Source organism: Gekko japonicus, unplaced genomic scaffold (genome assembly GCF_001447785.1).
Source record: "Gekko japonicus isolate JY-2015 unplaced genomic scaffold, Gekko_japonicus_V1.1 scaffold7, whole genome shotgun sequence".
Taxonomy (NCBI): domain Eukaryota; kingdom Metazoa; phylum Chordata; class Lepidosauria; order Squamata; family Gekkonidae; genus Gekko; species Gekko japonicus.
The window spans coordinates 1,941,932-1,962,743 of NW_015159711.1; the positions used below are offsets into that span (position 1 = coordinate 1,941,932).

At 43.6% G+C, this 20,812-nt stretch overlaps 1 protein-coding gene across 1 annotated transcript in view; it reads left to right on the forward strand.

Annotated features, from left to right (window-relative positions):
• The window catches only part of KIF13B (kinesin family member 13B), a 195,181-nt gene extending 174,935 nt beyond the window's left edge, over nt 1–20,246 (forward strand). The window contains exons 39-40 of the mRNA XM_015406436.1: nt 6,458–7,514; nt 17,938–20,246. Coding sequence (XP_015261922.1) covers nt 6,458–7,514; nt 17,938–18,230 — 1,350 coding nt within the window. The 3' untranslated portion in view covers nt 18,231–20,246. The remainder of the gene's footprint in view (nt 1–6,457; nt 7,515–17,937) is intronic.
• Nucleotides 20,247–20,812: the final 566 nt, after the last annotated feature.

Here is a 20,812-nt window from a genome sequence, read left to right on the forward strand (position 1 = left end):
TCACTGATTTTCATTTTAAAAGACATCTCTGTATTAGCAACATTTCCTTTTTATTTTATTTATAGTCCGCCTTTCTTGTTGAAACTTGAGACAGATTACAAGATATAAAACAGTGCAGACATACAACAGAAGATGTCCATTTGCACTGTTCATTGGTTTAGGATTATAAAATTAGAGAACAATGCAAACAATCTATCTAATGCAAGATAGACTGTAAACAAAATGAAAGTGGATTACAAGATATGGGACAGTGCAGTAGAAGCAGGTAATACCTACAGTAATAATTACAGCAGATTACAATTCTTTTTTTTAATGTAGTTTTTGGTATGTATTACATATTGTCGTTTAACCCGTACTTTACATGACAGTTTATACCCCTCCTCCCTCCCTCCTCCCCCCTCTGCTGTTCCCATGCATTAGTCCTTTGTTCGCAGCCACGGGCACAAAGTCCAAATCTTGCACTGAATGTCTTTTCTCCCTTCTGATGGTAACCACTCTAGGTATGTCTTCCATTTCTTCCTGATTTCTGTGGTCTTGTCTTCCCATGTGGTCTTCCGGTTCAGCTTCTCAATGATATCCGACTGTATGAAATCAAACAAATAATTATGCCTGCTTTCTACTGTCCACTTACTCTTGTCCTTCCAGCCTAGAGCAATCACTGCTTTGCTTGCTAGTATCATAGCTCTAAATATAGCTTGATTCTCCTTATGATTTTTAATATTTTTATCCAGAAAGCACTAACCTCTGGGCATTCCCACCACATATGGGAAAACCATCCCTTGTATTGTTTACAATGCCAACACCTGGGGCTCGTTCCTGGGAACATATTTGCTAGTGCGCTGGTGTTTTATACCATTTTGTAAAGAATTTGTGCTCCATTTCATTAAATTTAATCACTTTAATTTCCTCTATTCCCTCCATTATTTTACCTGCCGTATTTTCTGATATGTGGCCTTCTTTGGTCCAAGTTTTTTGTAGGTAAGATATTGTCTTTTCTTTATTTGTTATCATTTTCCTATAGATTTTCCCTGCTAGTCCTTGTTTTGATTTTTGCTTTATATATTGCTTCTATTGGTTCCTCTATCCAAATTTTCTCTTTTTCATTGATTGTTTTAGCCATACTATAGAGACCTGTTATTTTTAACCAATGTTGGTTGCCTACCCCTTCTATTATCTCATGTAGCGGTTTTAGGTTACCTCCTCTAAACATATCTCCCAACCTATAGTAGCCTTTGGATCTTAACAAATGCCACCATTTGTTTTCTCTTATTTCGCTATACATGGACTCCAGCGGTGCCCACCTTGAGTTTCTCCTTAACCATATTGTCTGCCACTTACTCCAAGATTCTAATGCTGAGTATCTGGGGCCTTTAATTGATTTAAGGTCTTTTTTTTAACTTTGGAGAATATTCCAAAGCGTCCTGTGTTGTTGTTGATCTGACCCATTTCTGCCCATTGCCTTCACCTATCTCTAATAACGACTTTATTTGGAAAGCTTCATAATAGCTATTCAACTCGGGGACCCCCCAACCCAACTCCGTTTTGTGGCCATGTACCAACCTTTTTTGAATTCTACATTTTTTGCTGCCAAATATCCACTCTCTAATCACTCTATTCCATTGTTCTAGCCTTTTACTATGAATTCCTAATGGTATCGACTGAAATAGATATATTAATTTAGGGACCCAGAACATTTTAATGGTCCTTATTCTAGCAGATATGCCTAAAGTTTTATTTTTCCACTTACTCATTTCATTCTCTATTTTCCTCCATATGTTGCAGTTAGCGTCCGGAATTCTATCGATCTTCTTTTGTAACACTATACCTAAATATTTGAACTTTTTAGTGTCCATTCCAATACTTGTAATTTTGTTTATTGCTTTCCCCCCCTCTTGATTCACGTTGAGATACATGATTTCTGATTTAGCCATGTTGACCCTTAGACCTGAGCAGCCTTTAAAGTCCTCTAGTATAATTTTTACTTCTTTTATCGCTTCTTTAGGGTTTGTCATAACAACTATAATGTCACCTGCAAATAGATTAATTTTCATTTCTTCCTTCTTCACCTTATAACCTTCTATCCTTGGCACAGTTTCTTATCCTTTCAGCTAGCTGTTCTATCGCTGTGATAAATAGTAGTAGTGAGAGCGGGCAGCCCTGCCGAACTCCTCTCTGGATCTGGAAAGTTCGTGAATGGTCACTGTTAACCTTTACCACTGCAGTTCCGTCTCTGTATATCTCTTGAATTGCTCTTATGTAATTGTCTCTTATCCCGTATTTCCTCATAATCTGCCACAGATAGGGCTTTTTTGTAGAAAAAGCCCAGCAGGAACTCATTAGCATAATAGGCCACACCCAACAGTAGAAGCTCATTAGCATATTAGGCCACACCCTGATAGCACATCACATTAGCATATTAGGCCACACCCCATGTTACCAGAAGTGTGGTCATCCAGCCACACCCACCTTTTGCTTCTTATTCTGTTTACCTTGTTTGTTGTCAAAACCCAGGGCTTTTTTTATAGCAGGAACTTCTTTGCATGTTAGGCCACACACCCCTAATGTAGCCAATCCAAATGAGTTTCTGCTGTTGGGTGTGGCCTATTATGCTAATGAGTTCCTGCTGGGCATGGCCAACGTGGGAGCCAGCTGGAACTCCGTTCCTGTGTGTTCCTGCCCAAAAATAGCCCTGGCCACAGATATTCCTGAGAGAGAGTATCAAAAGCTTTGTAGACATCCAATTTTAAAAGGCCTAGCTTTTTTTGTTGGCCGTGTTGCAGTACATTTATTATATTTCTAACAGGGTGGGCTATATTCCTATCCTTTACAACTCCATATTGGTCTTCTTTTATTAGATTAGGGATAGTCTTCTTTAATCTATTTGCCAGAATTTTTGCAAAGATCTTATAGTCTTGATTAAGAATACTTATAGGTCTGTATGAGCCTTCCTCTTCAGGGTCCTTACGTGGTTTCAGAATTACAATTATCTCTGTTTGCCTCCATGAGTCTGGGGCTTCCCCCCCCCCTTAAAATTTCATTGAACACCATTTGGAGTTCTGGTGCTAAGATATCTACCATTTCCTTATAAAATTCACTTGTAAACCCATTTAATCCAGGGGATTTACCCTTTCTCAGTTCTTTAATTATGTCCTTTATCTCTTGTATTGTGATATCCTCTCCTAATTTGGCTTGGTCGTCCCCCTTCAATGTTATTTTTACATTTTCTACAAAATCTGCTGTATCCCTCTTCTTATATAATTTTGTTAAAAAAAAAACTCGAATGCCTCCAATATTTCTGTAGGGTTGTTGAGTTTTTTGCCCATTTGCCTTTATACTTTTTACCTTTTGTCTTTCCTTCCTGTTTTTCAGGTAATTTGCCAGTTTTTTTGCTGAGTTAATACTATTTCTTTGAAATTCATTTCTCACCATTGCTTCCCTTTTCCATAGTGTTGCTGAGTCTAAAGCCTCCAATTGCTTTTTAATTGCTATTATTTGGTTCTGTAACGTAGGATTGTATTTATGCATTAGTTTACACTGTAACCACTCCAATTCTTGGATTTTGGCTTTATCTCTTTCTGTGGCCATTATTAGATTATTATACCTCCAAGTTCTTTTTATTGGTTGTTGGATGGATTCTATTTCAGCACTTATTGGAGCATGGTCAGATATCCAGATCAGATGAGTTGTGATTCCTTTAATAGTTGTGTTACTATTTTTCTCTAAAATTATGTAGTTTATACATGATGCTGTTTTATGTCTACTAGATATATGTGTGGGTTTGGATTGGTACCCCATAAGATTGTGTGCCTCTGCCAGACCCCAATTTCCCAGCTTAATTGATTTATCTTTTGTTATATCTATGTTTAGGTCTCCTGCTATAATAACTTCTCCCTCCGAAAATTCTTTAGTTTTTTAAAATATTTTGCCCAGAAATTTCTTTTCCCTTAGTTTGGGGCATAAATATTTACTATTGTGAACTTCTTACCATCCATTTTAAACCTTACTAACAAATATCTACCATTCCTGTCCACTTTTTTTACCACCTCCTCTAGTTTAAATTTCTTATGGATCAGTACTGCTACTCCTTTGCCCTTAGTATCGCTTCTGGCTTCTGCTAGTATCTCCCAGGTCGAGTCATTTAATAGTGGCTTACTATCTTCTTTTTGTGTGTGTGCGTTTCCTGGAGGCATAAGCAGATTACAATTCTATTCTGTTACAAAGTGCGCTCCTGGACTGTTTGATTCTACTACAGATCTAATCTCTTTTTAAAATGCCTCCCTGAACATCTCTGTTCTGCACATTCAGTAGACTGACAAAAGTTCCACAAGGGGGGAGCCACTGCGGAGAATGCAGATGAAAGGCAGCTGCCAATCTTGTCCATTTGCAGGGTGGCATCTTTCAGAAGGATTTGTTCAGATGAACAAAGATGTCACAGTGGAACACAGCAAGAGAGATGGTCCTGCAGGTCTATGGGTCCAACATCATTAAGGGCTTTGAAGGTGATAACCAGAGCCTTGTACTGATCTTAGTAACTGATTGATAACCAGTGCATTGTCTGCAGAATAGGTGTGACATGCGGGTTCCAGCTGGAGTTCCTGAGATGTCTTTAAGGGCAGATTCACATAGAGTGCATTGAGTGTGCTACGTGCCACCAAGTCTTTTCCAGCCTATGTTGACCCTATGAATTAATGACCTCCAAAACATCTGATTTTTAACACACTTGCTTAGGTCTTGCAGACTGAGGGTTGTGACTTCCTTGATTGATTCAATCCAGCTCCTGTTGGATCTTCCTCTTTTGCTACTGCCGTCAACTTTTCCTAGCATTCGACAACATTTCCTAGCATCATTGTCTTTTCCAATGACCATTGTCTTCTCATAATGTGAGCAAAGCATGATAGCCTCAGTTTAGTCATTTTAGCTTCTAGGGAGAGTTCAGGCTGTATTTGATCTAGATCTCCCCATCTTTCTGATGGCCCATGGTTTCCACAAAACTCTCTTCTAACACAACATTTCAAGTGAATCAACTTCCTGTCAACTTTCTTCATTGCCCAACTTTCACACCCCTGCATAGCAATGGGGAATTCTATAGTATGAATTATCTTGATCTTGGCTACTAGTGATACGTCCTAACATTTAGGGATCTTTTCTAGCTCTTTTATGGCTGCCCTTCCCAATCCCAATCTTCTGATTTCTTGGTTGCAGGCTCCGTTTTGGTTGATGACTGAGCCAAGGAACAGAAAATCTTTAACAATTTCAGTTTCTTCCTTGTCAGCCTTAAAGTTGTGTGGTTCCTCAGTAGTTATTACTTTTATTTGAAGTAACAGAAGACCTCACAGTCATTTGGGGAAACTTGCTTCCTTATCTAGATACAAAACTGGTTTGGAAAATGCCCCTCTCTTGTGATCCTGGGGATCTCAGGTTACAGGAACAGCATGGGAAGTGATCCCAGTGCAACACCTCACAGGTAATGTAGGAAGGAACCTTTAGCAAATGTAAAACTATTCACAGACTTTTTCTGACTGGCAATCCAAAGTGAGGGTTTGGGAAGATTTAAAGCAACCTACAGTACCAGAGTTGGCAAAAATAATTGATCTTTCTGAGTTTAAGGTGTTATCACCAAGATATACATCATTAAGATGGACTGTTAATCTTAGAAGGCAACGTTAACTTCATACCCTGCAGGTTTGTAGTGTTGCAGTGAAGTGGCTGAGAAGGGACTGGTGTTTAGAACACGGGGCTGTGCAGTGTGACACTTAGCTGTGAAATGAGTGATTTATCTGTCCTGTGAATTAAGCCAAATAACTGAGACAGATCTTGCTTGGTTTTTCCCTTCACATAAATCGCCCTTTTCAAACAGCAAATGCCCATTCCAGTAATATAAATAATCTTACAGTAAATAATGGGGGCATATTTCTTGTGTTGGGCGCACTTACGTATTAATCCCAACGGGCCTTCAATGAGAAAATGCCCATTAGCCAAAGAGCTTCCTTTGCAGTAGTGTTGAAATCTATCATTAAAACTCTTTGGGTTTGTTAAAATCTGACTGTGTGATCAGCTATTGCTTTCAACGGGATCACTGGGCTGTGGTTAGTTACTCACTAGTATCTGAAGTTCTTCCTATTTATTGCCCCCCAGCAGTCCAGACCTTGGATGTTCTCCTCTATGTTCAGTGGGCTGAGTGGCAAGAGACAGCAGTGAGGTTGCTCCCTCAGCTGAGTTCCAGGATCCATGCATAACCTGTCTTTCCACTTCTTAGTTTCCCCCCCCCAAAAAAAAAAAAAATCAAAACTCTTACTCCTTCCAACCTGTCCAGATTCAGCAAGGGAAGATAAACTAGATACACTATAGTTAAGTTTTTGCCCAATTTTTTTCTAGCAGCAGTGTTGGCAATTCTGTTGCTATATATAACGATGGCATCTTAGGAAGCCTCCTGACCGTAACTCCATTTCTGTTTCAGGTTATGCATGAGGAAGAAAGCAAAGAGTCATTTGAGATGACCATGCATTCTAGTGAGTTGGGGAAAAATTCTGAAAAGTCACCTAACGTGCCTTCACGTCAGTCCATGGCAGACATTCCAACACAGGACTCCCAAGAAGGGCCACCAAGCCCCTTGAGTGAAGCGTCTAGTGGCTACTTCTCCCACAGTGTTTCCACAGCAACCCTTTCTGAAGCTCTTGCACCGGGAAATGACTCCCCCCTTCCAGCCAGCAGCCAGGCGCCTGCAGCAGGTGATGGGCCCCAGCCTGTAACGGCCAACCAGATGCCTACTGCTGCTGAAGGTCCCATAAAGTCATGTTCTGTGATAGGTTCTGAGGTTTCACCTTCTCTTCTGAGAGGTGATTCAGCGGGCCCTAGCCTTAAAATGGAGCATGCAAGAACTAAAGACAACAACAAAGTTAATGGCGAGGGCAACTTAAGGTCAAAGTCTGTTGCATCTTCTGTAGCGGTAGGTGATAACCAATCTAATGCCTCTGTAGCGACTAATGCTAAAGGCTATTCTTCTACCTCCTCCTCAAAGAAAGAGCTGCAGTTGACACAGCCACCTATAACTTCACTAACCTGGGACCCTCCTCCTATTATTGGACAGGACAGTTCAGCATCTGTTTCTGAAACAGGACCTTCAAAATCTCAGGTTCTTCCCAACCTTTCACCTCAGTCCAGCAGTGCAGCCTCTCCATTCAAAATCCAAAGAGTAAGGACATCAGAACTTAAGTCCTTCTCAAATATGTTGGGAGGAGAACAAGGGGGATTCTCAAGCTCTGAGGAAGAGAAGGTCAGAGAGAGAAGCAAACAAAATTCACAAGAGTCCGACCAGAACAACGGCACAGAAGCTGCCTCTGAAGAAAAACTGGAAGTAACGTCTGACTCCGAAGAAACCAATGAGATACCAGACTGGTTAAAGGAGGGTGAATATGTGACTGTTGGTACAAATAAGACTGGAACAGTGCGATACGTTGGACCAACAGACTTCCAGGAGGGAACATGGATCGGTGTGGAATTGGATTTGCCCTCAGGTAAGTGTTGGAAGACATGATGGGCATGCTTGGGCTATGATGAGGTACACAGTAGGTGTCTTCCCCCAGTACAACTCTTCAACCACAGTGTGGGTTTCTCCATTTCATGCATTAAGAACATAAGAAAAGCCAATGTTGGATCAGGCCAATAGCCCATCCAGTCCAACACTCTGTCACACAGTGGCCAAAAATACCAGGTGACATCAGAGGTCCAGCAGTGGGGCCAGGACACTAGAAGCCCTCCCAAGCACCAAGAATACAGAACATCACTTGCCCTAGAGTCCCTATCTATACCTTGTGGCCAATAGCCACTGATGGATCTCTGCTCCATATGCTTATCTAATTCCCTCTTGAAGCCATCCATGCTTGTAGCTGCCACCACCTCCTGTGGCAGTGAATTCCATGTGTTAATCACTCTTTGGGTGAAGAAGTACTTCCTTTTATCTGTTCTAACCTGACCGCTCAGCAATTTCATTGAGTGCCCACGAGTTCTTGTATTGTGAGAGAGGGAGAAAAGTACCTCTTTCTCTACCTGCTCTATCCCATGCATAATCTTATAAACCTCGATCATGTCACCCCTCAGTCGTAGTTTCTCCAAGTTAAAGAGCCTCAAGCGCTTTAACCCTTCTTCATAGGGAAAGTGTTCCAACCCTTTTGTCATTCGAGTTGCCCTTTTCTGCACTTTTTCCAAAGCTATAATATCCTTTTTAAGGTGTGGTGACCAGAACTGCACACAGTATTCCAAATGAGGCCGCACCATTGATTTATATAGGGGCATTATGATATTGGCTGATCTGTTTTCAATTCCCTTCCTAATAATCCCCAGCATAGCATTGGCCTTTTTTATTGCAGTTGCACACTGTCTTGACATTTTCAGTGAGTTATCTACCACGACTCCAAGATCTCTCTCTTGATCAGTCTCTGCCAGTTCGGACCCCATCAACGTGTGTTTATAGTTAGGATTTTTGTCTCCAATGTGCATCATTTTGCACTTGGCCACATTGAACCCCATTTGTCACATTGACGCCCACTCACCCATCCTCGATAGATCCCTTTGGAGTGCCTCACAATCCTCCCTGGTTTTCACCACCCTGAACAACTTCGTATCATCCGCAAATTTAGCCGCTTCACTGCTTACTCCCAACTCCAGATCATTAATAAACAAGTTAAAAAGCATCGGACCCAGTACTGATCCCTGGGGTACTCCATTGCTTACCACCCTCCACTGAGAAAATACCCATTTATACTCACTCTCTGTTTCCTATTAATTAGCCAGTTTTTGATCCACAAAAGGACTTGCCCTTTTATCCCGTGATTTTTGAGCATTGCTGGCCCCTTGCTCCAATGCTTTCTAGACTTAAACCAGTGTTTGCTACAGGTTGACTGGACATAGGGCATCTGGGTTATCAAACAGTGTCTCTAGAGCAAGCTTTGGTATAGTCTTGCAGGGGGTAGCAGAAGATACATATTGATCTGAAAATTCAGGACATTTGCTGCATCCAGTAGCACCTGTGTAGGTAACAAAGTCTTGGCCAATTACATTATACTTGATGCACATTCTGTTACTCCTGAATGTACTCTTAAACTCCAAGTTGACCTAAGGCAAGAAAAAGGGTTTCTGGGTCTGTGTTTCCCCCCCACCTCTGGGAAAACAGCAAACACTGCCAGAGTGATGAGTCAGATGAGAGGTGTTATCTTGGGGTGATAACACTCAGTGCTCTTCCTGTGTGAACTAAAGCATGCAATTTCCTGGTAACTTACAGAGATGGTGTTTTTGAGAACCATCTCCTACCACCAGAGCACAAAGATGAATTTGCTAGTGACTTGATGGGAGCCATGATCTCTGGAGAGAGTTCTGGAGACAGTATAGCCAGGAGTTCAGAAGCCCCAGGGATTTCTCCACTAGGATGTCCTCTGCCTTGCAGAAACAACCTTTTAAACTAGACTCATACAATCACAGAGTTGGAAGAAGCCATACAGGCCATCTAGTCGAACACCCTGCTCAATGGAGGATCAGCCTAGAGCATCCCTGACAAGTATTTCTCCAGCCACTGCTTAAAGACTGCCAGTCTATTGGCCTCCTTGGCTTGCTGCATGGGTGGTCTTGAAGCTCAGCCCTAGAATCATAGAGTTGGAACTGTTGATTCTCTCTTATTTAAGGTTTCAAATTTATACTTATCTTCATTTTATTTTCAAGAGTTTCTTCCCTGTTAAACACTTCTGTACATCACTGGAGGAGGTCTTCTGTGAACAGTTTTGTTGCAAAGTTTAAACATCAAGCTCAGTTTAAAGAAATCTCTAGAATGACTCCTGAACTATGGGTCCCTTCTGAGCTTTTCTGTGTCTAGAAAACTGCCCTGACTTTTATTGCATACTAGCCTGATACCCGTGCTTCACTACGGTATATAAGTTCCATAAATCTAGTTATAAGAATGATGTGAAGTTTGAAACGTAACATTTGTTGTAGGAATTCTAATGGAGAAGATTGTAGTGTAAAAAATGAAGTGAGACATACATACTCCCCCCCCCTCTGCTGAAGGACCTCTATGTAGACCACATTGGTGGTTCTGCCCTCAGGTGCTAGGATCACCAGGTTGCTGGGTGAGCTCACTCTGGAGCAGGCCACATAGAACTGTCGATTTAAGAAGCAGTCATCTGTTAAGTCAACTCCTTCTACCTTCCATGAAAGTGATGGCCTCTCTACTTGTGTTCCTGGATTGCTTTGCTCATATGGAGACTGTGTTGTTCTGAGCACCTCAGGGTAATCTTACTGGTCCTTGGCCTGTGCAGCTCAGTGCTCCGCAGGAGTACTATGTGCAAATGTCTTTGCCACATTCCTAAGTTGCCTCCTCCTTGTAGCGTTGGTATATCTGGCTCAATATTTGCCAGGAGCTTTCTTGGGGGGGGGGCAATAAGAGGTGAGAGGTGTGAGAGGGAGTTGGTGTGAGGAAGTGGTGATGTGGTGGACATTTCTTCAGGTTCATGAGGGAGGCATGCATCAAAATGGCTCCTAGAAAGGTCCTTTACTATCTCCCCATGAACATTCATTAATTCAATTGCCATACTGGCTTTTTTGAAAAATGTCTATTCAGGAGTCTTGAATCGCTGATTTCTGTAACTGTCCTCAACTGTCTGCAGTCTCTTCTAACTGTGTTTTTACCTCAGAACATTGAGATCCACAGCTGAGCAATCAGAGGGAGGTGGGTGCAAACAGGCAGGTTTTACCTCAGACCCCTGAACCACATAGTTGACCAATCGGGGGGGTTTTGGGTTTCTTGGTGCAGGGGTTTGGCCTGAGCATTGAATTGGGGGGGAGGGCATACCCCTCCTTTTTTACAAAATTGCCTCTCATTTATGTTACATTTAAGAAGTGGGACATAACTACGTATTCAAAACACCATCCGAGCAATCAGATGTTAAGCAAGTTGTGAAAGGGTAAATAACCTAATAAAGGAAACCACTTTTCTACAAATTTGGGGTATATTTCCATTGTGGGTGGAGAGGAGGTGGGAGGAGTATTAGAAGCCACTGTGGAGGCTGGGCTGGCAGGATCACTAAGGCGTTACTGCTTGGGCGGGCTCCCTCGTGGCTTTAAGCACCATGCAACCGCTGCTGCACCTGACAGACAACCGTCTGTCAGGTGTAGGAGGTGGGGGGAATGTGTTGGAAGCCATCAGAGAGACTGGGCCAGCAGCACTGCTGCACCTCACAGGCAGTTGGCCATTCCTGATTCCCTCAACTGTCATTCATGCTCTGCAGTCTCCTTTAACTGTTTTTTTACCTCAGAACACTGAGCTCTGCAGTTGACCAATCAGAGGGGGGGGGGCAAAGAGGCAGCAGCCTGGCAGCCACATAGGAAGCAATGGGGGGAGCACATTTTACCCCTTTTGACCCCTTTAGGGGTTGAATTTCTAAAAATCCCTTCTTAGTGAGTGTCTATGTCATGGTAGTAGTGCTCTCCCTGATTTTTGTGTTTCTAGGTACAGGGGTTTGGCCTGGGCATTGATTTTATGGTGAGGGGACTTTCTTTTATTGGGGGTAGAGAACGGCGGATTCTCTGTAAAACTGTACAACTGCAGAAAACAGTACAGGAAGAACCTTCTCAAATATTGCATTTGAGATTCATGTTACAAACATTATTTTAAAATACTTTACAACTATTTATCATTCCCTGATCGCACTAGTCTTCTTTTTTCTGTACCGCAAATCGTTCCATTAGAGCTCTGAAAACGTTCCCCGGCAGTTTCTGATGTTTGTTTATTAAAGACTGGACTCCGCTCTTTGCCTATAAGGAAGAAAAAGAAGAGTAGGGGAAGGTAAATTAATCTTTAAATATTTAAAATCCATACGTCATTAAAAACATTATAACCACGTTTTGTCATTTTAACAGAATAGAACTCCAAAGGAATAAAAAGATTAAAGGCTGGATTTCATTGTTTCACCATTGCAATGTTACCTCAGATAACACTATTAATTCTGAAGATTCAATGAAGCTATTTAAAAAAGACAAGAGCCACTGAATTCTTGCGAGAAGAGAAGAGTCACCGGAAAGGACAATCATGCTAGGAAAAGTTGAAGGCAGCCGAGAAAGAAGACAACCCAACATGCTAAGAAACAACAACTGTGACTCAGGAGTTAGGTCATGACGAGGCCGTTTTCTCTCCTCAAACACTCCAGACTCAACAAGCGGGCTTGGAACTAGCATTTCTGGGAGAAAATTTCCATGCTGAACATGAAACTAACTTTTGAAACCGTGGAGAACGATGAAACGTTATTTGGCCAATGGGATTGCATGGCACACCAGAGGTATACAAGAAAACCCCACAAAAGTTTTTAGCCGATTTTATAAAAATCAAACATTAATTGGGGTACGACTGTCCCCTAGTGGTATGAGCGGAAAAATGAAAATGGTATCATATTGACCCCAAAACATGTCGAATTTTGTCTGATTGTATGGCATGTGCTATATGTAGTGGAGGGGGACTGTTTTACTAGAAGTCAGTTATACCCAGATGGAAATTTGGGTTACAGACTTACAATTTGGTGTGAAGAAAGCTAATGCAATCTTAGGATGCTTTAACAGAAGCATTGTGTCCAGATCACGGGAGGTGGTAGTTCCGCTCTATTCTGCTATGGTCAGGCCTCACCTGGAGTACTGTGTCCAGTTTTGGGCACCAAATTTGAGGAAGGTTGTTGACAAGCTTGAGCGTGTCCAGAAGAGGGCAACCAGGATGGTGAGAGGGTTGGAGTCCAAGTCTTACGAGGAAAGGCTGAAAGAGTTGGGTATGTTTAGCCTGGGAAAGAGAAGGCTTAGAGGGGACATGATTGCAGTCTTCAAATACTTGAAGGGCTGTCATGTAGAAGATGGAGCAGATCTATTCTCTCTTGCTCCGGATTGCAAGACTAGATCTAATGGGTGGAAATTACAAGGGAGTCGTTACCGGCTAAATATCAGGAGAAACTTCCTAACTTTAAGAGTGGTTGAGCAGTGGAACAGACTGCTTCGGTAGGTGGTGGATGCTCCTTCGCTGGACGTTTTTAAGCAGAGGCTGGACGACCATCTTTCGGGTATGTTGTAGGGCTATCTTTCGGCTACGCTCCTGCAGAGTGCAGGGGGTTAGACTAGATGACCTGCAAGATCCCTTCCAGCTCTAACATTCTATGATTCTATGATTTTATATAGATATAGATGAGGCATTCTTTGGGTTTAAGTTTTCAGGTTTTTTTACATGGTGACTTTTAACTCAGTGTATTTGGGAGCACTGTGGAAAGAGCACTGTGCAGGGACAGCATGTCGAAATGGTTGGAAATATCACAGATTTGAAGCTGGTGGCCAAATCAGACTGGAGATTTGTGTCATACCATAGATTTTGTAGGTGGATCTTTGGTTAAGGCACACAGTGAAATTGATTGAGTACACATAATACCTGGTTCGAATGGTAGAGAGGAGGGCATAGCATTGTATGCAGTCTTAGGCTTGGTCTTAGGACTTCAGATAGCAAGTGATGGGAAAGATTCTTTTCCTGAGACCTTACAGAGACACTGCTGGTTGGAGTAGGCAATACTGCATGGGCCAGGTTGGCCTCATATTTTGAGTGCTAGAAAAATCCTTATCTGACAAAATGGAGAGCCACTGCCGCTCAAGAGGACAGGACTGATAAAGCAAAGGTCTGATTTATGAGACAGCAAAAATGAAATAGGAGCTGCGGTGGCTCAGTGGTTAAGACGCTGAACTGCAGACCGGAAGGTCCGTAGTTCAGTAGTCCGAGACCCGAGTGCTGCATGATGGAGTGAGCTCCCATCTCTGGCCCCAGTTCCTGCCAGCCTAGCAGTTTGATAAATAGGTACCGCTTTGGTGGGAAGGTAACAGCGTTCCATGCGCTTTGGCATCTAGTCATGCTGGCGACATGACCATGGAAACGTCTTTGGCTTGGAAACCGAGATGAGCACCGCCCCCTAGAGTCGGATTCAACTGGCTTTCGAGGAAGGGAAACCTTTACCTTTACTAAAAATGAAACAGAAGCCCAGTATCACCTTAAAGGCGAACAGTGTTGATTCCAGCATGAGATTTCCTGAGTCAGAGCTCACATCTTCAGATGCTATGGAAGGGCATCACTTTGGAGTATTTTATAAGGGAAATCTCGGGGGAGGGAGCAGAGAGAAATTTTATATATACCCTGTCATAAATCTTTCTGGTGTGATTCCCTGTGCAAGGGGCTAGAACAGATGTGGTTGTTACCAATGATGATTGAGGTCAGAGGTTCCAACCTCTCATGGGGTACAAATAAACAGATTATAATGTATTAGGATAAATATGACCAATCAGAAAGAAACAGTCTTGAAAGATAAGAAAAATTAATTATACATCATGTTAAGAGCTAAAGTCTCTGAAAAGTGTGTCCTGTTGAGGTTATTAGTCTCTGTTAGGCCAGGAAAAGGGAGTGTCAACTTCATCCCCCTGGGCACTGAGGCAGGACTGTGACTGCACCTAATGACATCAGCAAAACCACCTAGGGCAGGGGTGTCAAACTCATTTGTTACGAGGGCCGGATATGACATAAATGTCACTTTGGCGGGCTGGGCCACGTGTGCCATAAAATGTAATACCAGCTACTGGAGATATAAACTGTATAAAAGACAGCACCTGGTAAGCTCCAAGGTGGTGTATCCTCACTGCAGGGCCCCATGGACTGGGAGGGGGTGCAAAGGAAAACCCACCTACCCCACAGGGTGTCTGTTGTGGGGAGGGGAAGGGAAAGGAGTTTGTAAGCCGCTCTGAGACACCTTTGGGTAGTGAAGGGCGGGGTATAAATCCAATCTCCTCCTCCTCCTCCTCCTCCTCCTCCTCCTCCTCTTCTTCTTCTTCTTCTTCTTCTTCTTCTTCTTCTTCTTCTTCACGTGTGGACTGGAGAGCCAGCGGTGAAGCACTGGGCAGACGCTCTCACGTGCTTGACTGCTGCAGATGAGGTTGTTCCGCTGTGCTGAAGCCACAGAGTGGCTCCCTCCACTCCCCCCGAGCAGTCTTCTCTTCCCTCCTTTGCACTAGTTGTTCGCGGGCTGCATAAGAGCCATGGATGGGCCGGTTCTGGCCCCCGGAACTTATTTTTGACACCTCTGACCTAGGGCTCATCTACTTGTACGCCATCTAGGTTAACGTATGCAATCATGTGCCAACAGTGCGCTTCTGCTACCTACATTGGACAAACAGGCTGGTCCTTTTTTATATATATATAAAGGTTTTATTGACTCTCCTAAAAAGTAGAGGTATTTTGCTTAAAATAGAAAAATTGGGAGGGTATATAGTGGGAGAAAGAGAAAGCTGAGTGATATATTAACTGGTAAATTAAACTGTTAGTAATGTCCAATCTGTGATCCTTGCGCTAATGTGTCTCTTCGCAAAAAAAACAGGCTTTGAGAATGGTTATATCCTTTTACTATTTCTCAACGTTTAGTTTATCGCTGCCATTCTCACCCGCAACTTTCCACATCTAGGCACATTTTTATGCTTCTCACCGCTCAGTTCAAAGTCACAGTCTTTCACAGTTTGAATTAGTAACTGCGCCATCACCGGAAGTTCCTCCATTCTTCCTTGCTAGCTTCTTCACCCAGCACCGACATCTTACTTTTTTGTTTATCTTTAGCAAAGACTTATGTTTCTTCATCAGAGCTTAACTCTTTCCACTTTTACACTTAATCTGCCATCCGTTCTCCCCCCCTATTTTTTTTCACTAAGAATCGAGAATGAGGACATCCCCTCACTCTCTCACATCATTTCGCTGGGGGGGGGGGAGCCCACTCGGAAAGTTCTTACAGTTCATTCAAAGTTAAGATCATCTCGCTCTTTCGCTTAGACCACCAAAGGGTTTTTCTTCCAATTTTAGTTTTCCCCCCTCCCCTTTTCTCCGCCAGGATCGCTTTAAACGTAAGTTTAAACGAAAGTAGAAGGATCGTCTCCCTCTCTCATATCTTATCGTTGGGGGTCGGGGGACACGCTTATTTCTTTTTCGTTACGATTGACAACTCACAGTTCCAGCCGCTCTTTTTCTGTTTCATCGCCTTTTCACTTTCTCGCTTCATCACTCGGTAACGTCCGTAGGTTCCGCTAATCCCCGTGCGGGGCCGCTCACGCAGCGAGGTCCATAGGGGCAGGGCATGGCGAGAGCCTCAATTTCCGACCGCTTGGCCGAGAAAGAGGCTCCCCCCTAGTGCGCCCTAACGCGCCCCCGGATCCGAGCTCCTCTCCCTGAGGTGCTCGTTCGGGTCTCCGCTTGCGCGGATTCCCTCCTCCACCGCGGGCGGGCGAGACGCCCTCGGGAGCGACCCGAGGATGCGTCCGCCATTCGCGGGAGCCAAACCGGAAGCCCAAACAGGCTGGTCCTTAAGTAAAATGAACACAAATCTGACATGAAAAATCAAAACATTGAGAAATCAGTGTGAGAAGCATTTGTATTTAATCATAGAACCACAGAGTTGGAAGAGGCCATACAGGCCATCTAGTCCAACCCCCTGCTCAATGCAGGATCAGCCTAGAGCAGTGGTGGCGAACCTATGGCATGGGTGCCAGAGGTGGCACTCAGAGCCCTCTCTGTGGGCACGCGTGCCATCGCCCCAACCAGGCCCAGACCATCATTAAAGTGTCAAATTCTCTGCCAAATAATTTTAAGTAAATGAATGCATTTGGGATTGCTTTCCTTACTTTGTTTGGATCATCTTAAGTTAATGTATGAGTTGCTTTTTCTAAAGTAAAACCTCAGTATTCAGGTTAAATTGCCGTGTTGGCACTTTGCGATAAACTGCTTTGGGTCGCAGTTTGGGGCCTCGGTCTCTAAAAGATTCGCCATCACTGGCCTAGAGCATCCCTGACAAGTGTTTGTTCAGCCGCTGCTTCAAGACTGCCAGTGAGGGGGAGCTCACCACCTCCCTAGGCAGCTGATTCCACTGCTGCACAACTCTTATGGTAAAAAGGTTTTCCCTAATATCCAACCAGTACCTTCCCACCCTTAATTTAAACCCATGATTGCAAGTCCTGTCCTCTGCTGCCAACAGAAACAGCTCCCTGCCCTCCTCTAAGTGACAGTCCTTCAAACACAAAGAGAGCGATCATATCCCCCCCACAAACTCCTCTTCTCCGGACTGACTAAACATTCCCATAGAATCATAGAGTTGGAAGGTACCTGGGTCATCTAGTCCAACCTCCTGCACAATGCAGGAAATTCACAACTACCTCCCCCCCTGCACCCCCAGTGACCCCTGCTCCATTGTATATGGGGACAATGGGAACCACACCTGAAAGATTTCTGAAAGGATTCACCCCAAGCCTCTGTCTGCTTGAACTCTTCCCCTTTCCCACTTCTGAGATTTTTCCTTATAACTATCCCCAACACAATTTCCTTCCATAGCCTCTGAAGAAATGAGCTCTGACTAATGAAAGATCATGCTGGGATAAGTGGATACCACTGGACTTCTGTTTTATTTTGCTGCAATAGATTAGCATCCTTTTGGAGTTACTAGAAAACACCTTCATATGGTGAGGACCAATGGTCTAGAGTAATTTCAAGTTACCTACTTATGCTCTTGTAGGTGTTTAGCAGGACAGATGAAAATAAGTGCTTTTTTCCACACAATGTATAAGGAACATTTGGAAATCACTTGTGGAAGGCGGCATGAACAAGCATTCTTTCATGCTTAAGGGCCAGTTCTGTCATTTTTCTCTCTGAAAACTTGGCTTCTGGAATGGTACAAATAAAAAGGGGCATCAGGGAGCAATCCTGAGCAGGTCTACTCATAAGCAAATCCCATTTTGTTCCATGGGGCTTACTTTCAGGAATTTTTGGTATTAATTTAAACATGCATCCAGGAAGCATGGATGGTTTGTTGTTGTTCTTAATAACCCTCTTTTCCTACTCACCTTCTTGTCCCAAAGGTAAGAATGATGGTTCGATTGGAGGACGGCAATACTTCAAGTGCAATCCAGGCTATGGCCTCCTTGTGAAACCAAGTAGGGTAAAAAGAGCCACGGGGCCTGCAAGACGTCGAAGCGCCGGCCTGAGACTGCAAGGTGGAGTCACACCTGAGAACCGGAAGAGTGGCAATTTGTCTGGGTCAGCCTCCAACTTGGCTTCTCTGACTGCCTTGGCCAAAACTGAAGGAGGATCCACTTTACGGCCTGAAAAGACCCAGAAGAATACAGAAAACAGGAAATCATGGGCGACATGAAAGAGGCCTGTTTGGAACCACACTACGTTGTTGAAACTGACACTTTGGAATGGCCTTACTTGCACAGCTAAGCCAACCCAGGAGATTACCAGCACAGGGCAGAGTCATTGGGTGGGGTGGGGACGGATTCTCTGCTAGAGTCCTTGAGGTATGATAAATCCTTGGCCTTTTTTGTGATGAGGGAGTCAAGTTGAGATTCCTGATGCAAACGTTGGCACTTCTATTCCTGCTTTTACCGAGTCTTTCCCCAAAACACACTACACATGTATGCACACAGGCAACAAATCAGTGAGTGTGCTTCAAGGGAAAGCTGTTTGCTATATTGATTGCATCTGTTTCCAGCTCTTCTGAGAGATTGTGGACATTGGGATAACTTCTAGAACAGAAGCCAAATGAACTTTCTGTTGGCTGCTAGAGAGCTGTTGACAAAAGGCTCACCCTTGAAGCACACTAAAGCCTACGACCAGCACGTGAGGGAGGGCCTGCTAGAAATGATGCCTGTCGCTTTTGCGGTTGGCTTCTGGTGTTTCACTGTTCCTGTTGAAGTCCATGGGAAGGCATTGCTCTTCACTCTGATGGAATGAGGGACTGGGGCCAGTTCACCAAATCGGTAGCTTTTAGGATGCTAAAACTTTTTAAAAACATATCTTTAATTTCATGGTGGTCTTAAGTGATTTTAACTTTTTGTATTTTAAAGAGAGAAGCAGGAAGGAATCTGCTTTCCTCTCATCTGGAATCCTGGATTTTTTGTATTAATTTAAACATGCCAGCATGCCGTCTGGTGCTACTGTATTTATAAAGATGGTTCCCAGTTACTGGTCTAAGTTTTGGTCAGAGTAGCTCCTAACACTGATGTCCTGGTATGGCCATCCTTCCTTGCATTCTGGGTTTTAACGTGTTTGTAAAGCAGATGCTTATTCCTTTTCCCAATACTATGGTATTTATTTGTTATTTATTGCCATTTTTAAAATAATAATAAAGCCCTTGCGACTTTACAATCAATCCACTGCCTACCATTTGCACAGAAGGTGCATAGTCCTGTTCCGGGTACCCCCAAATTATTTGCATGCACTCACCCATCTTCCTGCCTAGTGAATCTGTGTCTTTGTGCTCCTTTGTACACTTCTTCAAGATGGAATCTTTCCTTGGAAGATGTGGCTGTACTTGGCCCGCGGAAGCTGAGAACAGTCTGCTGTCCACATGCAGTAGTGTGCCATGGAGTTGTTAAATTTCCACTTTTGCTGCCTGTTTGGAACTGCAAAAACAGAGGAAATTTGTGTAGCCCATGGCAGTCCACCATGTGTGGCCGGTGGATGGTGATCCGCTTGGTGAGTCACAAAGACTGACACTTGTCCATGAAGACTGGCAAATCTGAAGTTTGGCCAAGGACATTACAAAAACTTTGAGCCAGTTCTGATAGAAGCTTCTACAGCAGGTGTGTGTGTGTGTTTCCCCCCAGGAGCATCTCCTGCAAATGTGTGCTTGTGCAAATATATGAAGCGATCTCACCCAGGCAACTCGCTGCTGGCTAGAATCCCTCCACAACTTGTGGAATGATGCTGTCATGGTCCGTATTTGTAAATGTATATGGTCAGAAGAATGTGACAGAGCAGCCTTGCTGAAGTTATGCAGGTTTGGATCTGGTCAGTGTCTGGATGGGAGACTTCCCTGGAACCCTGTGTACCCTGCCTTGACCTCTGTGATGGAGGAAAGGCTGGACAGAATAAGCAAACATAAGCCTTTGCACAAATAGTTGCCAGGATCTGGGCTACCTCTTGATTTGGTAAGCATGAATGGCATGTGTTACCTTTGATCCACTACAGATGTTCGAGTTCTGTAAGTGATTTTTTTAAAGGCCTGTGGTATTGATAGTTGGACTTTGATGCTGATCCACTCTCTTCCTTGCTGTGCAGGTGTGTACCCAAGTGCCTTGCCCATCCGGCCCCAAGGGTTGGGACAAAAGCTTCTGGATCTTAGGTGGTTGAGTGAGGGAGCTGCTGCTGCTGATTAACTCTTAATGTGTAATATTATGCAAATGGAACAGATATTAACACAATAACTTATTTATATAAGAACCACATGGGTCAGAAATGTTTTGGTCTTTCAAAATGGTCATGTGCTCTTGCCCCCTTCAATTGTTATCTGGTTTTTTCCCCTTAAAGGTAAAGGTTCCCTTGCTCGAAAGCCAGTCGAATCCGACTCTAGGGTTGCGGTGCTCATCTCCGTTTCAAAGCCGAAGAGCCAGCGCTGTCCGAAGACGTTTCCGTGGTCATGTGGCCAGCATGACTAGACACCAAGGCGCACGGAACGCTGTTACCTTCCCACCGAAGTGGTACCTATTTATCTACTCGCAATTTCTTGCTTTCGAACTGCTAGGTTGGCAGGAGCTGGAACTAGAGACAGGAGCTCATCCCGTCTTGCGGCACCCGTGTCTTGAACTGCTGAACTACTGACCTTCCACAGCCTGCAGTTCAGCGTCTTAACCACTTGAGCCACCACAGCACACCCCTTAGGCAGTGTTAATAAACTGTATTTGGGGCATAAAACACTGCTGCAGCTAAGAGAAGCAAGGAAATCAGCAA